Source organism: Pteropus medius, unplaced genomic scaffold, assembly GCF_902729225.1.
Source record: "Pteropus medius unplaced genomic scaffold, Ma_sr-lr_union100, whole genome shotgun sequence".
Lineage (NCBI taxonomy): Eukaryota > Metazoa > Chordata > Mammalia > Chiroptera > Pteropodidae > Pteropus > Pteropus medius.
The window spans coordinates 1,840,062-1,859,636 of record NW_024347867.1 but is presented as its reverse complement, the minus strand read 5'-3'; the positions used below and the strand labels follow the sequence as shown (position 1 = coordinate 1,859,636).

General features: G+C 38.8%; 1 protein-coding gene across 1 annotated transcript in view; it reads left to right on the top strand.

Moving 5' to 3' along the window:
* LOC120615822 (brefeldin A-inhibited guanine nucleotide-exchange protein 3-like) overlaps nt 1-19,575 on the top strand; it is a 72,639-nt gene that overhangs the window by 34,985 nt on the left and 18,079 nt on the right. Inside the window, exons 4-5 of the mRNA XM_039879070.1 lie at nt 1,236-1,317; nt 4,061-4,192. Coding sequence (XP_039735004.1) covers nt 1,236-1,317; nt 4,061-4,192 — 214 coding nt within the window. The remainder of the gene's footprint in view (nt 1-1,235; nt 1,318-4,060; nt 4,193-19,575) is intronic.

The window sequence follows — 19,575 nt, the reverse complement described above, 5'->3', positions numbered from 1 at the left end:
GTAACATCAGGCTAGGGAAGGGAGGTGAAAAGGATTAGGAAAGTGTTTTCGTTCTATCTTTGTGGCAGGCATGAAGGAGTGCCTGTGACTCTCATTTCTTCTGTCACAGAGCTGCCGATGGAGGATACCATGAAAAAACAGCAGAGCTTCAGGGTAGACAGGAAAGAATCAGCTGTAATTAACTTCTGTTTCATTGTGTTCTACAGTCATGACCCTTATTTCTCCAAAGATGAAATCCTGTAGTCTTTGCCTGTGTCTTTCACGCTCTCAAAAGTCAGTGAAATATAAAACAGATAAAAACGCAGCTGCTCTGGTTTAAGTGGAGGTGGACAAACCTGGTTGGAATTGAGTAACATTTTATTTGTTGTGCCATTGTAACTCTATGGGGAAATAATGGGTTGATTAAAATTCTCGGTCTCTTGTTTAATTATTTAGAGTGAATGCTTCTAATAAATATGCTTCTCTTTGTAGCCCTTTTGGTTTATTCCTAACATGTTTTAGTGCCAGTTGTTTTTCTTAAGCTTTAAAATATTTAAGTAGCTCACCATGTATTTTCTTTGTTCTGTGACATCGGACACTTATTCTCATTGGCCAAAGCTATTGATGATTCATTTGTATTTCTATCTTGGAAATGTGCTTAATAAGAACTCATCAAAAAATGTAGATATACCTCTTACTGGAAACTAAAGAGTAAAAATTATAAGTGATTATTAAACACTTTGAGTTGAGAAGAAACTGACAAGTTAATAGAATTTCCATTTATATCAACGAGGCAAGGTGGTAGTGATGCAGTCATTTCCTATGTGAGAGAGAGGGATGAGCAAGGCATAGAAATCTGTCTAAACAGTGCTTCTTAGAGTTGTTCACCCCAGGTGCACTGAGTACAAGCAGTTCTGTTAGTTTGGGAAAGAACAATGCATGTTCATGGACTGGTAAAGGTCCTACCTTTTAATAATGAGAGCATCAAAACAATTGTTTTGAGAGTCCTTGTGTTCGCTCTTTCTGAAACCAACTAAGAAGGCAAGTTGCTGCTGTGCTGTCATTTCTACACAGCTTTTTTGCTGTTTTTGTTTTTTGTTTTTTGTTTTTTATATAAGGACGTGCATTTTCATGATTGGTTATGGTTTTTGTATATGTGTGTGCAGCATTTCGGGGGTGGGTGTACATAAGACTTGTATCACTTGACTGCCAACTTTACTGAGCTCACATGTTGTCCTTATTTCTGTGTTTGCCAGGGAGAAATGCCTGCTGCCTCTCCAGTTGGCATTAGAATCCAAGAATGTGAAGCTGGCTCAACATGCCTTGGCAGGGATACAGGTATGGCTCTCACTGACTGTAATGGGGGGTGACAGAAATTGACAAGCCCCTTTGGCATGGAAAGAACAAATAGTTAACATCTTAAATACTAACTATTTAAAGACCTAGACAGAAATTTGATTGAACAAAGTAATAACCATAGGGGATAACAGGATTTTCGTATATTAACCTACATTTCTCTGTGCACAGCGTTATCTTGTTGTGCCTTTATCGTCACACCCCAATTCGTGGGGACCCAGCTAAGCCTACACAGAAATAAAATATTTTTTTGTGACGTCCACCTTTTAGGAGAATAAGGAATCCCAAGAAAAATATTTCAAGTTCTATACCAATGCAAATATTGTATACACTCAACATCTGTGGTTCTGTGTAAGAAAAATTAATGGTAAACTTGAAAGATTTTGTTTTGTTTTCTCTTGTACAGTTAGGTTGGCAAATGGATTAATGTGTTTTGTATCCACAGCAAGATTTGGTCTAAAAAGAATAGATTGCTTGAACACATTTCCTTCTCTGAGCATTTGTTCATTTGTGTTTTACACCATACATAGTAGGTCTCATTCCAGCAGTGCAAAGAAGGTGGCTCTATAAATACATTAACTTTTGAAGTGGTTTGGTTTCTAAGTGACAAGCGCTGTGAAGTTCAAGCCTGTGGGGGTTTATTCTGCATGGCCATGGATTGGAGGCATTTATAAGATGTCTTTTCACATCACTAATTTCGTTGTTAGCTCTTTAAGCTAGGAGAAGTCCCTGATACATTTTCAGAGTTAACACATGAAAAAATGAGAAAATCATGACCCTTTTTTCTCCAGTGGATTAGAATTAGATAATGTATGTTTTAATATGTAATAGCATTAGAAATTAGTAAGCATCATAAATAATGTTATTAAAAGCTCTTTGCTTTTCTCCAAGGTAATTGGGCCAACCCTAAATTGAATGGGAATTTGTTTTGACCTGTCACTGATGTTCCTTTTTCTCTAGTATTTTATAGATTTTCCATTTAGTTACTTTTTAAAAGTCTTCCAGCATCTTATTACCTCCCATTAACTTTAGGCACTTTTTTAGGGCTTCCCAGTCTTTATCACTCGAGAAAAGTTTATATATTAACTTTAACTTCAGGCTGCCCTGCATGTACTACACGATACTGAAAAGTCTCTTTTAAGAGAATATAGGCAAAATGGCAGGAGTCCTAAGAAGAAGGTTTGCCCCTTTTTTTCTCCAGATCTGCACTATGATTCAGCTAAAAGAGGGAGTCATTACCCTGGATGAATCAGAAGCCAAAAGTTCTTTAGGGCAACGACTCTACATGGAATTGGCCAAGGACAAACTTAACAGGGATTAATGTAAAATCTTTCACTGGAGTCTCAGAAATCAACTACCTCAGGACAGAATCGGGGAGAATAGCTTAATTGCTGCCTTTGTGAATGAGATCGAGGGGCTTCAAGATGAGTCAGCACAGAATGTGTCATGACTTACAGCTAAGCTGATTTGATCTGAGAAGGTGATTAAAGTTACGCATTACAATCTTTTGTTGTTTTTAGGCAATAAACACATTTAATTACCTTATATAACTAGAATCCTAGCGGTAGGCAGTTTTAGGTTTGATGCAGCAGCTTCAGTGGTGCCACCAAAGACCCCATTTCTATCTTCCCCCTTTGCCATCTTTTTATTTTTTTATTATTTTAAAAAACTATTATTTTAGAGCAATTTTAATTTTACATAAATTGAGAGGAAGCTGCAGAGCTTTCTCATATGCCCCTGCCCCTATACATGCATAGCCTCCCTGTATTCAACATCACTCACAAGAATGGTACATTTTATTTTGTTTTCTACCAGAGATGAGCTTATAGAGACACCTCATAGTCACCCTCAGTCCGTAGTTTACCTTAGGGAACTCTTGCGGTTGCATTATCCCTTACTGTCGGACCACCCTTGAAGTGTTGCATTCACTCTGGAGGCCACAGGTTAAGCAGGAGAGCATCTATGAAACCATATCAAGCCGAGAACATTTGAAAGTACCTGAGGAGGTTTAGTATGGGGAAGAAAAGACTTAGATGGACTTGATGGCTGACTTCCAATATTTTACAAGGTTAATCCGTGTGGCTCCAGGGAAAGATGAGCAGAAGTTGTAAGCAGGTGGGTTTTGCTACAATCTAACAATTTTATGAAAAGCAAGAGTTGTCTTGAAATAGAAAAGGGCCATTCTGTGAGGTGTAATGACTCCTGGGAAACCTCGTGAAGGTGAATGTCTTCTTGTTTAGGTTTTTGTGGGATTCATGTTCTGAGGAAAATACATTAAGATTTGTGAATTCCTTAATAATTCCTGGGTAAATGACAGTTCAAAAATAGGAAGTAAAAAGGTAAATATTTGAGGAAAGGAACTTGTGGTCTATAAAACTTCTCCTTTCCTGTGACAAAGCTATGTTTCAAAAGGGTATGTGTGAGCATGACCGTTATGAGAGGCCACCACCACCACCTAAATAACATGTATGGCCGCCACATTAGAATTTTACTTGATAAAATTTATAATGAATTATATACTAACAGAAAAAAACCTTTGCCAAAAACCGTTTACCAAAGGTTCAATGTGTTTTTCTTTTTAATGACACATAACAGGAGTTCTTTGCTGATGGCCTCCAGCTACTTGCCTCCTAAGAGAAATTATTCTCAATACATACTAAGGTACAACCGAATAAGGCAGCCAGGGAAAGCCTATCTGCAATCACTGCCTTGTGTCTCTTTACAGAAGCTTCTATCAGAAGAGAGGTTTGTATCCATGGAAACAGACTCTGACGAGAAGCAGCTGCTCAATCAGATCCTGAACGCTGTGAAAGTGACGCCTTCTCTCAACGAAGACCTGCAGGTGGAAGTAATGAAGGTTGGTTTGACGTGGCTGGTCACTCTGTGTCATTGGGTAGGAACAAACAACACCCCCTCACCCCCACCCCCTTCACCCCACCTCCCCCACCCCAGCCCCCCCTCATTGTTTTCTTGAAAATGCCTCTGCATTGTGGTCATGCTAGCTTACCCTTCCTGTGGAATATATGGTTATTGTCATTGCTCGTGGTCCTCCAGAATGACCTTGATTGTTGAACAGAAATGACAGCTAAGTAAAAGGTACCATTTCAATACATCTGTAGGATTTTCGGCCTGATCATACACATCAAATGTTGTTGGAAAATGTATTTATCACTTTTTGAGAGAAAATATGTGAGTAGTTCCAGCTTGGGATAGATCTGATTATTCTGGGTATTCTGCCTGCTTGTGTATGTTAAAACAAAGCAAAAATCCAGTGACATTTCGACTTATGCTAAGGTTTTAGAATAGTTGGTTTAGAGAAAGGAAGACCATCTTTGGGAGCTATATCACAATCACATCTTTTTTTCTATCCTCAATTTATGTGAATGTAATCTCCTATATTCCAGTTACCATTTACCTTTTGGGGATGGCATCTCTTCCTCCCCTTCCCTTTGTCCTCCCTTGAGAATCACCATGATTGGGAGCCCCTTACACTGACTGTGGAATGTGTCTTATCTGGTGAGCGAACAGTGAAATTCGACAGAAAAGAGCGGAAATCTCTGCCCTAAACAGCACCTTGGTCAGCGTGACACGGCTGAAACCAACGAGCTGGCTTTATAATATAATGCCATCTGTCAGTTTCTTCTCTAGAGGAATGTGTGTAGGGGAATGTTTAAGAATAGTTGGTATCATATAATGGTTGATTTCTTCCTGGAAATGCACTGACAGATTTTTGTCTTGGACAAGGGACTTCCCTTCTCTGGATTTCAGTTTTTCCACTGAGAAAAGATTGACTTCAGTCATGAACTTTCCTTAATGCCCCGGGCGTCACTCTAACCCTGTTGGTGGGTAGTTTCATGTAGTGAGTCGTGAAGGGCTTGGACTCTGAAGCCAGCCTGTCCGGGTTTGAATTCTTGTTCATTTCCTAGCAGGATGTCCTTGCACAGATTCCTTAACCACTCTACCTTGGTTTCCTCATCTGTAAAATGGGGATAATAGTAACAGCTTCCCAGTAGGATTGTTGTGAAGATTAAATAAAGTGATGTTTGTAAAGACCTTAGCACAGTATCTGGCATAAAGCAAGGATTTTCGAAGTGTTATATTTTACTACCACTTCTACCGCTACCACCTGCTGCCGCTGAGTCAGAATCTCAGTGGGTGGGTCTAGGAATATTCTTATCCACAGTAAACATTGAGAATCTCCAAGCTAGCTGATCTTGAAGATCTCATTTGTCTTTTACTCTCTTTGATTCTGGAATAAACAATTTTGCCCTATCTTTTGACGTACGTTTGGCAGCTGTTCCTTCATAGGAGCTGAAGAGTAACCACGCCTAAACTCATTTTACTTCACTACGTCTAGGCCACTGTGGAGAGAAAGGCAAGGCCAGGTGCCATGGTAATCGCTTTTGTGACTCCTAAGTCTAGTCTGTTGAGTCCTTCCACTATTAGGCCCCCAAATCCTGGACGGTGAGCTGTGGTGTCCTAAGAGACACAACTCAGAGATTTCGTATGATTCCGGAAATTCTCCCAGTAATACAGGTTTTTGTGGAATAGAGGAATTTTTATTAAAAATTAAAGTGAGAAAGTACCTGTTTTCATAGGAGCTCTGGAGAAGCAGGATGTTTAATGATTATGTCAACTGTAACTGTAACACCTGTTTTGAAAATTTATGCTTGCTTTAAAAAATTCCAGCCTAGCAGTGCCTTCTGCTAGCCTTGCTGAGGACAGGAATTGACACATGTTAACTCTACTGGAAATCCTGGCAAGCCTGTCTTAATGGACTGTCTAATGATACCATTAATAGACCATGGTACCTGTAGTTAATGTCTGGGAAGAAAATCAGACATTGTCAGAAAAAAGAAAAACAGTAATCTGCCATTCTTTATGATTAGGTTTCTAAAATACTTAAAAAGATAAGGGTTCCTGTGCTAAATGCTACTATTTTAAACTATTTAAACATTGGAATTGGGAAAAATATTTCAATTTGCAACAAACCCAGCCTTAAGCTAATGTTTTATAGTATACTTTTATTTTTAGCAAAGCGCTAGAAAATTAATGATGAGATAACTGTATTTTAAAGTGATATTATTATTAGCATCAGATGAAAGTTTGGAAATGGTAGTCTGACTGTAGGGCCCACAGGTGAGGGCTCCATGTTCATTTCCAATTTCTGAGATTTAGATTACTTGTTTGGGTATAAAGATATAACTATGTATTTTTCCAAATTATAGCATTTATGGTTCAGAAATAAGTTTTATACCCTTATCCTATGCATGAGGAATTTCTTTATTAACTTTGGTCATCTTCAGAAGTGTGCCCCCTTTCATCTTATACTTCTGCAATACTTGTAATGATCCAAAGAAAAACACTTAAATAAGTCCTTGTTTTGCTAATGTCATTACCACATTAAAAAGTTGTTACCACTTGTACTCCCAAAAATTAATTTTAAAAAGAGATCAAGAGAGAATTGGATGAGTCCTCAGAGGAACTGGATTTGCATTACATATTGAAGGGTATATTAATTTATTCTTGGTGCTTCTACTAACTCATTCTCATAAATTATCTAAACTACATATTTCCTATAAAAATCCTTCACTCATTTTATATAAATATTTTGTAGGCAAAGTAATTCTTCCTTATCCATGGTTTCACTTTCCATGGTTTTCCTTATTTATGATTTCAGACCACAATCAATTGTGGTCTGAAAATATTAAATGGAAAGTTCCAGAAATAAACAATTCATACGTTTTAAATTGTATGCCAATCTGAACAGCATGATGAAGTATCGCACTGTCCTGCTCTGCCCCACCCTGGTCCCTCCCTTGGTCTAGCATCTCCACACTGCATACACTCGCTCCCCAACCATTGGTCACTTAGCAGCCATCCGGGTTACTGGATTGACCATTGAGGTATCAGTGTTTGTGTTTGAGTAACCCTTATTTTCCTTGATAATGGCCCCAAAGCGCAAAAGTAGTGATTCTGGCAATACAGAGAAGCCATAAAGTGTATCCTTTAAATGAAAGGATAAAAACATAGCATATATAGGATTTGATACTATCGGTAGTTTCAGGCATCCACTGGGGGTGTTGGAACTAATCCCCTGCATATAAGAGTGACGACTGTATAGACAGTCTTTAAAAATGAGATATTGTAGGCATTTTCAAATGTCGATCTGAGTATGCCAATCAGGAGAGATAAAGCCACAGCCTGCAGTTTTTATTTATGTCTGTTCAACCACAACACAGTACATTTTTTTATAACATCCTAGGTGCTATTTTTAGAAAATATGTTGTGCATTTTACTCACATATTGCTATCTGCTAGTGTTTAGAAACAAGAAAAATTGAACCATGTCACACTCTTAAGAGTATATAACAATTGTATTAAATTCCCGGAGAGAAAATAATATGGTTTCTTCTTTTAGAGAGTTCCTAGAGTTCCTAAGAAAGGCCCTAGACTTTCAATTAGTGGGTTAAAAAAAGTCAAAGATGCTTGATTTTGACAAATTCACTGGGAATGAGGTTATATCACTTAGTCTAGGAACTAACTGTTCTACATGGTTTTACTGTCTTAACAGGAGGGGGAGAGAAGGCAACTTTGGTTTATTAAAATGGCCATGGAATCCAAATAAAAATGTGATAGCTAGACCAAATAAAGTGTCAGAAATGTAGAGAATCACAAAGTAGGTTCCTCTGAAGATAGATTATCTTTGAAATGAATTAGTTAATGGCAGGGAGCCCTTTAATAGATTAAACACTTGTCTGCTTTGGTAACATTTTCACATGGCGTACGCCACTTCCGTAGAATCCATGCAGACTTAATAGGAGCCAGGTGCATAACTAACGACTTCTCTGACTAGAGTAATTAGGACTTTCTCTCTCTTCTTTCTGATGGATAACTTCTAGTCAAGTTATTAACTGATACAGCCAGCTAAGTCTTCAAACACTGCAGGGAATTACAGCTTGCCTTCAGAGATGAGAGCATATTGTCTGGGGAGGGTGGATTGGCTTTGTAGATAAGGAAGGCTATGATACTGGGTACTGAGAAAGCATTTGATCAAGGCTGTGTTATCGGACATCTTATTTTATGTGCATCTTTAGGTGATAGAAATGAATATTGGTGGAAGGCTCTACAGTTTTCAAAGGAGAAATGACAGGCTGATTATTTAACATTTATTATGTATCAGACACTCTGGTAAGTACTTGACATTCATACTCAGATCACGCACCTTGAGAAATGGCAGGGCTTGTATTTGAACTGTGATTCAGCCTGGGGCCTAACCATTACTCTTAAACAGTGGGTTACGCTGCCTTCTAAGTCCATCCTGAAAGACATGTAAGTAGGTGTCCTTACTGTCCCCATTTTAAAGAAGATCGAACAGAAAAGTTAAATCACAGGCTTTCAAGGGGCAAAGCTACGAGTGGCTCAGTACATTCCCACAGCAATGTATTTTCTCGCTAGTTCCATGAGCTAGATAGATTCAAATATGAAGAGTCAAAGTTACTTTTTCATAAAATTGGCTAATGGCTCTGATGTACGTATATGTGTGTGTGAAAGAGAGATTGATCGATTGTAATTGGGGGGAAAGGAAAGAGAATGTCATTTACTGTTGAGGTATTTTTGTATTTTATAACAAATGCCAACCAGATACCTACAGAAAATACAAAAGTGAGTGACTTGGTAGACCGAGGGGAAATGGCTAAACTGTCTTGACTTCTCGTAACAAGGAGAAGTCCCTTCCTAGTCTAAAGCTACTGAGCCATGTTAGAAGATTTGCAGCAATCTCTATTATTCAGGAAAAATCCAGTGTTTGATGAAAAATGTTTAACTTCAAATGTACCATTGCTGGAAGTTGATCTGTCATGCTTACAAACATATTATTAATGCAGTAAATGCAGGGAAGTGTCTAAAATATGTGCTAAGTAAATGGTTTTTAAAGAGCCCTCCCTCTTCCTGCTGCTGATTGAAGGATGATAATCTTTTTCTACTTTGTACACATTGATAAAATTCTTACTAAGTTTTTCTCCCATGCTTCTTTACCCTTCTGTGTGACTTCATTAGACAGACAATAAAAATTATAAGTAGCAAACACTGAAAACTTAGAAGTGTGATTTTCCTTTAGATAGTTTATGCATTAATTTTTGAGATGAAGATATTTTCGCATTATCTATTAATTTCTTAAGAACTACGGCTTTCATATGCCATACCATTTGAATATATTTGAGAACTCTGCTAAATGTTTTAAAACATGATTTTTGTTAAGCAAGTACAAAGGCAGAGGCCTCCAGTATTTACTGTGGATGCTTTAGAGTTTCTAGTAGAGTGGGCAGACCCTCCAATTTTTTCAATCATTTATTCCTCAAATATGTGATTGTTTCCCGTATGCCAGGCACTGTGCTAGACACAGAAGATCCTGTGATGAAGAAAACCAAACTAAAACAAAAACAGGATGTTTGTCTGTTTAGAGACTAGTGCTGGAGATAGAAATCAATGAAATACATCAGTACACATAAACTGTGATAAAGACAATGAAAGAAAAATCTAGGAAACTAAAAGTGCATTATAATAGAGCCTGATGAAGGGGAGGACAGAGAAGGCTGTTCTTAAGAAGTAACATTTTAGGCAAATAAGATCTAAAGCATAAGAAAGAATCAGGCAAGAAGGATAGGGCTGGAAAAAGGGAAGAAAGGATTGCTATTTAGTTAGGATTCATTACAACTGAATTGAGACATAAACTTAGGTCAGCACTGGCTAAACCACATTATTAGAAACTCTTTTTTCTTCCATTTTGTTTCTCCACTTTGTTGTCCACTATGGCGCCCCATCCTAAGTCAACACGTCTATATTTCATCCAATTGGAAAGAGGAAGGGGAGGGAGGACACTTCTGCTTACACCCTATTGGCCAGTACTTGGTCATATGGGAATTCAATCGCAAGTAATGTTGGAAAGTGTAGTCTTTATTTTGGGCTGTCATGTGCCCATAGTTCTAGTCTTGAAAAAGAAGGGGATAGTGTTGAGAGATAACTGGCAGTCTGCCACAATCACTTATCATATGAGAATCATAGTCTAGTATATTTTCCACCAGCTAGAGGCAGCTGGCTCATGGCACACCATTCCCTCTGCCATCTCCTGCTCTTTTTTTTTTCCGGTACTTTTCTCAGAGGAAAGAGATAACAATACATTCACAGGGGTGTGAGGTTAGTTGAGACCCACCAGACTACCTGCAATGGCTAATTTAGGGAAACTGCATGTTATATTCTCTCCAACTAGTTAGTCCTAAACTCTTGATTCAGGCATGACTACAAAATTTCACTAGGTAGTAAGTGAAAACTAATTACACATTATTAGTATTGTTTTCATCCCTTTGGTGCCTGGCAGAGCATCTGGCACATGGCTTACTAATTGCTTGTTAATTTAATTACTGACTAATGGAGAGAAGGAAACACATGTGGTAGTTTTCAGTGTACCACAAGATCAACGACAGACAAAAGAAACTCAAGTTGTGATTATAGATCAAAATCTATGTGAGTTCAGAATTGAGAAAGACCAGTGTGGATTTGTACTTTAGAATTGAAGTAACCTCATACATCATCAGATCCTTCTTTTTATAGGAAAATTGAAGTTGGAGTGATTCAGTTTCTTGGCTGGGCTTGCACACTTGTTGGTAGCAGATTGCTTTTTTAACTTTTTATATTTTTCTGGAAAGGCTTTGTGGCAAAACTAGGGGTTGATTTGGTCTTCAGATGTTTAGTTTGGGGTAGGTGGAGAAGAAAACTTTCCAAACTTGTGTTTGAGTTAACTGCAAGGTCAATGTGAATAATGATGGCTTCTGAAAAATAATGAAACATAATGAGAGAATAGAAATGTCTTACAGTAGACAGGAATTCATTGAGAAATCTGTAAGTGGACAAGTGCATCTATAAGAGTAGGAGAATGATATGTTATTACCATCCTGTGAAACGGTCATTAGAACCTATCATTCTAAAATTTCATTTTACCTTCTTTGCAGAATATCTGGTAGCAGCGTGGTAAGAGCACAGCTTCTGGAGCGGAATGCTTTGTGACCTTAGGAAAGTCACTTAATTTATCTATGCCTCAATTTTCTGATATGTAGAATGTGATGATAATGGTGCATATTTTATCTCCTAGAGTCGTAGTGAGTCTTAAATAAGTTAGTATAAAAGAAGTGCTGACAACGATGTATGGCACAGGGCTGATATTAGCTTTCATTTTTGTTACAATTATTAGAAAAGAATATGTGTAGTATAATAATAAAATGAATACTTTTGGACTCAAATTAAGAACCAGAACATTAGAAATACCATTGCTTTATGAGTTTCTTCATTTTTCTCTTCCTCTATACCCCACCCCCATACAGCCTATAACAGTCATTTTCTTCTATTGTAACAGAAAACTGTGCATTTCATCATATATATTTCTGATATCTAAAAAAGGACCTCATCATATTTACTACTGTTGAATTATAGCTTAAGAGAATTTTATAAATTATATATGTTGTATTTTATATATACATACATATATAGGTGTATACATATGTGTATATATCTATATCTATATCTATCTATATCTAGATCTAGATATATCTCAGTTATCTACCCAGGTATATTCAGGGTCCTAACCATTACTGTGATTCCATAGTCTACAGAAAACATCCTCATTGTTTATTTATGTCATTAAGTTTTTGTTCCATCCTGCTAGGCAGAATTCATATAATTTGGTTGTTCTAGAAGAGCTTTGTAATTAAATATTTTAATATATACAGAATCAAATTGGCTTTAACCTTTTAAAAACTTATTTTGCGGGAACCGATTGGTTATATCTATGAGCATTGACTATAAAATTATCAAAAGCCTCATGTTTATATGAGTAGCAACTATCTGAGATGAGGCCATCATTCTGGGGAAAGTCTGAGAGGGAAAGAGAAGGAAGGAATAAAGATGATTATCTGGGACATATTGATGAAATTCACTTCTTAAAAATTCAGCTGTGAGATTAGGTGGAAAATAAATTTGTTACCAGTTAAACTAGAAAACTTTTAAATTTGTTTTAGACTTTATTTTCATTGGTTTGTTCAGTGAATATTTTATTACTAACAATATATAAAACTTTGTAGGATTTAAAGCAAAACATTTAAAGACCAGAGTTTATAATCTAATAGGAAAGAGGTAAAAATATACACATTTATCATAATTTAAGGTAACAAAAGAAGAGTTTAATGAGAAAATTCAGAAGGAAAAACCCCATTCAGCTGGACAGATCAGCATTTTAAGGAAGGGATACTATTTGAGTTGGACTTTGCAAGGTCTTTGGAATTCAGATAATCATATTGGGAAGGAGGGCATTCTTGGCGGAGAAGAAAGTCCTAAAGATGGAAAAGCATGGAGCGTAAACTGGGATTAGTGAAGGATAGTGAACGATGAGGCTGGAGGGGAGGTTGAAGCAGATGCTCAAGGACCTGGTGAGGGTAAGCAGGGAAGTGACGTGTCCAGAGGAGCTGGGTGTTTGATGTTGATGGTGCAGGGAAAGAGGGAAGGGTTTTGCAGGACGGTCTGGAAATCAGCAGAACCAAATCAGAGGCACTGGCAAAATGACTTATTGTGAGAGCCTAAGCAAGGGGTCCTGAGGACTTAAATCAGATTGGTGGCAATAGGAAGGGTCCCCTGCAGCTGAGTGCAGAAGAGTGCAGCAGACTGCACTGAGCTGATTTGCAGAGAAAGAACAGGAGCAGCTGGTGACTGGCAGTGACATAGGTAGATGGTGAGTAGGTGGGAAAGGGAAAATCCAAGATGATCCCAGGACTTGGAGCCAGAGTTTCTGATTGAATCCTGGGTCTTAAGGGGCCACCTTAGGAGAGAGAGAATGTGAGTTCACATTGCCAGATATTAAAGAATTGTAATGTTTTAAAAGAATAAAGAAATACAAGTAGTTTAATATTATGGGCTTTCCAAAATAGAAAAAAGTTTACTGTAAATCCTATCACTATGACTGATTTTTGTATATTCATTTCTAATCATATTTTGTATATTCACTTCTTATCTATTCATGTATTTACAGTTATAGTCATTATGTATATATTATTTCTTGCTTTTCACTTGAGAAGACTAGCATATCCCACATGGCTGTATTTATTCCTTTAAGTACAATTTTAATGGTTGCATAATTATGAATTTTAGAGCAGGAAGAAGTGTTGGCTATATATGCTGTTACAGACTTATTGAGGTTGATGTGATTTTCATGACATTGCATATATTTATTTATGATTTTTAGAGCTGAAATTAAAGATTGAAACTTGGGAGACATTGTGGCTCTAGTAATAGATTTGTGAGGCTTCTAGTTGGAGTTATGAGAGTTTCCCTAGAGAAAAATAATAAGAATGGTTTATTTGTTCAGGTGAAAAGCCAAGTTTATTATAATTTAATATTTACATATTTTTCTACAGATATCGCTGGTGTAGTGTTTCCTAGAATTAGGTGCTAAGGACACATCTGATGAATATCAATATCAGACTTATTACTAGTGAGAACTAATAAAAGCCAGAAAAGAACCTGAGACATGACCATAAACCAATGAGTAATTTAAAGTGTTTTCCAAACTGGGTACTCAGGAACTCTAGTAAAATCTGTTGTCTAAAGATGTCTCTCAGAATAGCCATTTTCCAGAATTTGGGCAAGTTGAGTCAGAAAGTGATTTCTCTAATTACCTGTCACTGCAGCCCAAGCTAAGTCAGTTTAAGTCAAAAGTGGTGGAAGTTTCATGTGATAAAATGATTCATTTTCTTTGAGCCAAAATAAAGATTGGAGTTGTAGCTCAGCTACCTACTGTTACCTTCAATCTGAGATCCCTGAAGCACAGTGAAGGATCTGTGGAGTGAAGCAGCTCACCCCCGATCCCCTCCAAAAGTCCTGGATTCTGGCTCTGAGGCTTTTGGGAGCAAAGTAATGTAGAGGTTCTCAGCAATATCTTCAGGGCACGTGGGACATAAATGACCTGAAACAGTAGTTCTCAGTTGGGGACCATCTTATCCCCCTCCTTACCACCGAGAACATTTGGCAATGTCTGGAAACATTTTTGGTTATCACAGCTGAGGGAGAGAGCGCCACTGCCATCTAGAGCACCAGAAATCAGTGCTTCTATGAGACTCTAATGCCTGATGATCTAAGGTGGGACCGAGGTGGTGATGCCAGAGCTGGGGAGCAGCTGCAAACACAGATGATGCTTCGCTAGCGCTCACCTCCTGCTCTGCAGCCTGGTTCCTAACAGGCCACGGCCTGGAGGTTGGGGACCCCCTGATCTAGAGCACAGGGGCCAGAGACGCTACTAAACATCCAACAATGCACAGGACAATCCTTATAAAAGGAGTTATTTGACCCAAAATGTCTATAGCATTGAGGTTGAGGAACTTTGATGGAAATAATACTTATCTTGGGCATCCATATTTTAAAACTCAATAAGAAGCTGGAATTCTATATGTGTGCTTTGGAACACCCCACTCCCACTCTAAAAATATACATTCTGCCATTCTGCTCTCTTTAGAAGAATGAGCCTGCTTTGTTGTTTGTGTGGGGACCATGGGGGAAAGAATCTCTGTTTGGTGGCCAGGGTACACTTACAGCAGTTCACGCCATAAGGCTGCACGTGTCCTCCATGCAAGAGAAAGTCACATGGTGTGTCAGTATTCAGTGCTTGTCACCGAATTTTCTGTCCTGGTTTTTGTCACACTTGACAGAGTTAAAAAAAAAAAAATCGGAATATTTCTTAAGAGAAGGAATTATACAATTACTTTTAATTTTATGGTTTCCAGCCAGTATGCATGAGAGGCCAGAAGGAAATTTGCATTAAGTAACAAAGCTAAATTTTCAGCCAGAACCAGAGCTGAGTTTTGAAATGTGCCTGGCATTAAGGATTTCAAGAGAGTCTGCTACTTGCTGTGTACCAAGAACAACTCGGCTTTCTGTGAGCTGTACTCAATTTTTTTGGTACTTATTTGAGCTCTAGTAGATTATTCTGTTTGGTTTGACTTATAAATAACATCTAGTATTTGGAAAAATGAAACTACAATCACCTCAGGAAACACTTGTATGTAAGTTAATTTTAATAGTTTAAGAAAGAGGAAAAAAATTCCTTGTTCATTCAATATGCCCACATGTCCTGAGGTAGGTAGGTTGACTCCCTCAGATCAACTTGATTCTTAATGGAACCTTGTCTTCTCCTCTGGGTTTAATTTATTAATTATATATGTTATAACATATTAAATGTAGAGTTCCTTGAAAAGATGAAAACAGCATTATAACTGTGTGTGAGACTCCCATAAGCTTTCCCAGGGTACAGTGAGTTTTTCCAGTCGTAATGCTCACCACAACTTACTGTAATCCCTTGTTTTATGACTATCTTTAAAACCAGATGTTAGGCCTGCAAGATCAGAGCTCAGGGAGTCTTTTTTATTCACTACCATATGCCCACCACTTAGCACTAGACCCGACCCCTGGTTACACAATAAATCTTTGTCGCATAGATGAGTGGGAACCGGAGTAACGCAGCATACAGGTAGATGTAAAGTGGACATGTAGTTGCTATCCAGTTAGTTCAAGAATTACTTCCCTACTCTCTGGAAATGGTCTTGCTCAGGACTTACTTGGACCTTGGCAGAAATGAGATATTTGAATCACAGATCTTAGGCAAGTTACCATTTAATGTGTTAAATGCCAAAGATAAATTCTCAGCAGGTGGGGGGAATGTTCTGTAAGTCTCATGGGAGATGCTCCAGTTAATAGAGATGGTTTTCTCCCTGTCTACACTGAGGTCCTGCCAGATGCCTGGACATCCCGAAAGGAGGCTTACTAAATTCTGATTGCCCTCACTAGATCATCTTCAGTGTTATTGCCTTATGTGGTTGCAAAAACTGCCTTTAGCCAATCACACCACCTGGATCTGACGTTCGAATTCCCAGGACGCTTTTCTACCATACAACTGGGCAGTCTTACCACATTGTCTACACATTTTACAATGACGACTAAGCACTAGGGGCATAGTCCCACTGACACTCTGTGAGATCGATCACTCATGTGGACAGTGCGCAGGAGGGATTGAGCCTGAGCCAGGACTCACTGTGCCTCCTAGGGTCCAGCAAGGTGCTGTATCGTGGTGGGCACCAAAAACCCAGACTGTAGTACTAAGACTATAAATCTGCTGGGAGTGAAGGGCACACAGATTTTAATATATCTAAACGGCTTTAAATAGATGCTGTAGAATAAGCCTTTTGTATATTCTGCCCATTCTATGATTGTCATATCTGTAGCAGTAATATCTGTATTATGCATTTTGACAAGGTATATCATTGTTCCCCCAAATATGTTACTTTATTAATATCTAATATAAAGCTTTATGAAACACGTGGGAATAGAGGGAGGGGTCTAAGAGATTTCAGCCAGATTGACATTAGGGAGCAGTAGAACAGTGGTAGGCTGATACCCAGGTTTCACATACACAGGGATGACCATTGCCTTCTACTTTGGGGATCCCCTGCATCCTTTTGCCAAATGCACCCATCAGTTCAATGCCACTGGAATGACTGGGCTCTGTCTTTAACTTTATCAACATTTTATTAAGTGTCTACTTGTTCACTCTGATTTCCAATTTGCATAAGTACATCTAGGTTTAGTTGTGATTTGCTGGCCTGACCAGCCCTAAAATAAATGTGTGCAGAACACTTAACCTGGGGCATTTAAATTGATGTGCTGTTAGTTCCATCTTTCCAGCATCACCTCTAGCCTCAACCTTCACACTTCCGTGCCTTTACTCATGACGTTTCCTTTGTTTGGTACGCCTTTCCTTCCTCTTCCTCTCTTGTATCAGTGCTTTGCTCAGATGTCATCTCATCTGCGAAGTTTCCCTTCTCCAAAGCTGTGATGTTTTCTAGTCTTCAAAGTTATTATATACCTTTGTCTCCACTCCCTTATACATGGGGAACTTATCATTTACGCCAATTCTTAGAAGAGATTAGCTTCACTTTCTTCTTGCAGTCTAATTTTTTTTTTTTTTATCCAGGGTTTCTGTACCCATTTTAAATTGAGAGGTTGCTTCTCACACATAGTAGCTAGTCAGGTGTTTTTTTTGTTTGTTTGTTTTTTAATGCTTGGGGTTTCTTCAGCCTTTGTAATGAGTTTTCCTATTTCATAGAGACATTATGCCTGTTTTTCCTATCCTTTTAGCTTATTTATGGAGCCAGTTCCAGCAGGCTAGATTGCAAGATGCTGCCTATCACTCAAGTTCTGCTGTTTAGTGATAATGTAGTCAGTATGCTTTCATGACCCTGTGAGGTGTGTATTTTTAATGGAATTGCCCTCGATATTTAGGAGCTCCTGTTTTCCTTGAGGCCATCGTGCTCAGAATGTGAATTTAAACCTTTTCTCCCTCATTATGCAATCAATAGAAGTCAAACACTTTCAATTAATTTGCTCTCACCCTAAATTTCCTACACCCAGTCTGTGTTTTAATCTAGTGAATTAATGCTTGATAGGCATTGGGCACATTAACTGTTTCTCGATTTATCATTTTTGATAAGTCATTTCTGTCTGCTGTGTCATCCTTGCTAGACACTGTGTGCCCTTTATATATCTTGTGAGTCACGGAGGTGGGGGGCGGGGGGCGGGGTGCGGCCTTGGGCACTGTCAGCCCCGTAATTAAAACCTGCTGTGCCGGAAGCACAGCAAACCGTGTGAGCTTAAGTAGTTGCCTTCATTAACGTGCTCCATTGTCCTTTCATTATTGTTTGTTGTTCTTAGCTTTTGCACAGAGCTCAGTGAGTCTTTGGATATCGGTGGCCAATATTAGGTGTGGAGAGCCTTTCTTGAAACATCTTTTGAACATGATCAGCGTTAGCTGGTTTTAGGGATCCTGTTTCCTGCAGACTCGTGCTACAAGGCCTCCCTATACTTTTACTGGCTTCTGTGGAGCAGAGGGAGTTGAGCCTCCCCTCTTCCCCTGAAAATCATGATGACCAAATACCACTAACTGAACGCCCTTCACAGAGACTCACTGCAGGCACCTCTCCCACTTCTTCCAGCCACCGCAGCTGAAAAGCAGCTCTTGCTCACGGAAAACTGGGTTGAGTATTTGAAAACTTCTTTTCAAACCTTCTCTTGCGCACCTTGTATGAATGCACATGGAAAGCAGAAAATTGATCATCAGTCCTATAACCGGTTCAGACAAATATTTGCCATCATTATTTTTCATATTGTAAATAATTGCCAGTCACCAGCCTTTATTGTGAATACTTGAGAAACCAGAAGCCCAGATGGACCAACTCACCTCCCCACCTCCACAGACCACCACCACCACCACCACCATGAGCCATTTTCTTATACCTCCTACCCGCCTGCCTTAAAATATGGTGGGAGGAAAAAAAAAAATCAAAAAAGAGAAGTCGTGCGAGGCAGCAAAAAAAAGCAAAGTAAGAAAGCATCATATGAGAAAGCCTTGAGGACCTTTCAGGTGCCCCGTGGATGTTGCAGTCTAGTGGGAAGATTATGAATAAGTAAATAAACCAGTTTGTGAGACTGGTATGTGCTCTAAAGGAAATGAAAACAAGGAGACGTGATAGAGGGTGACCAGAGAAGGCGGCATGCCCATCTGAGGGGGTGACATCTGAGTTGAGACCTGAAGTAAGCCAACCAAATGAGCAACGTGAGGAACAAGCATAGGAGGAGCCAGGGAAGGAGGGTTTCAGGCAAACGTACCACCAGGTACAGAGATATTTGAAGATGTGACCTCTCTCCAGGCCAAATAGGTCCTGGTGACGCTGCTATCCTCAGCTTTTATCCCTTCTTGCATACAAAAACCGACCCCAAAAAGAGTCATTAAACAGAAGAAAGCCTTTTCTTGCAAAGCCATGGGCACTTGCTCCCATAATCCTTCTCTTCACCCAGCATGGTGTTGAGATGATTATTATCAGGAGTTGACTCTTGGCTATCAGGCATCTTAAGGATCAAAAGACTGAGGAGCAGACCCACAATTAATTTACCTAACCTCGTGACAAAATATGGCAAAAGTCCCTTTTCCTTCTTTAATCACGTACATATTTGTTTTCTCTGAAGGAGTGACTGTTGCTAGGACTGGCCTGGCTTGTGACTCCTACTGAGAGATTCTTTGTGCTATCTGACAATAGCACTTTTTGGTTGTGCTGATTAGGTATATATTCTGTATTTGGTAAATCTGCTGGGCTTC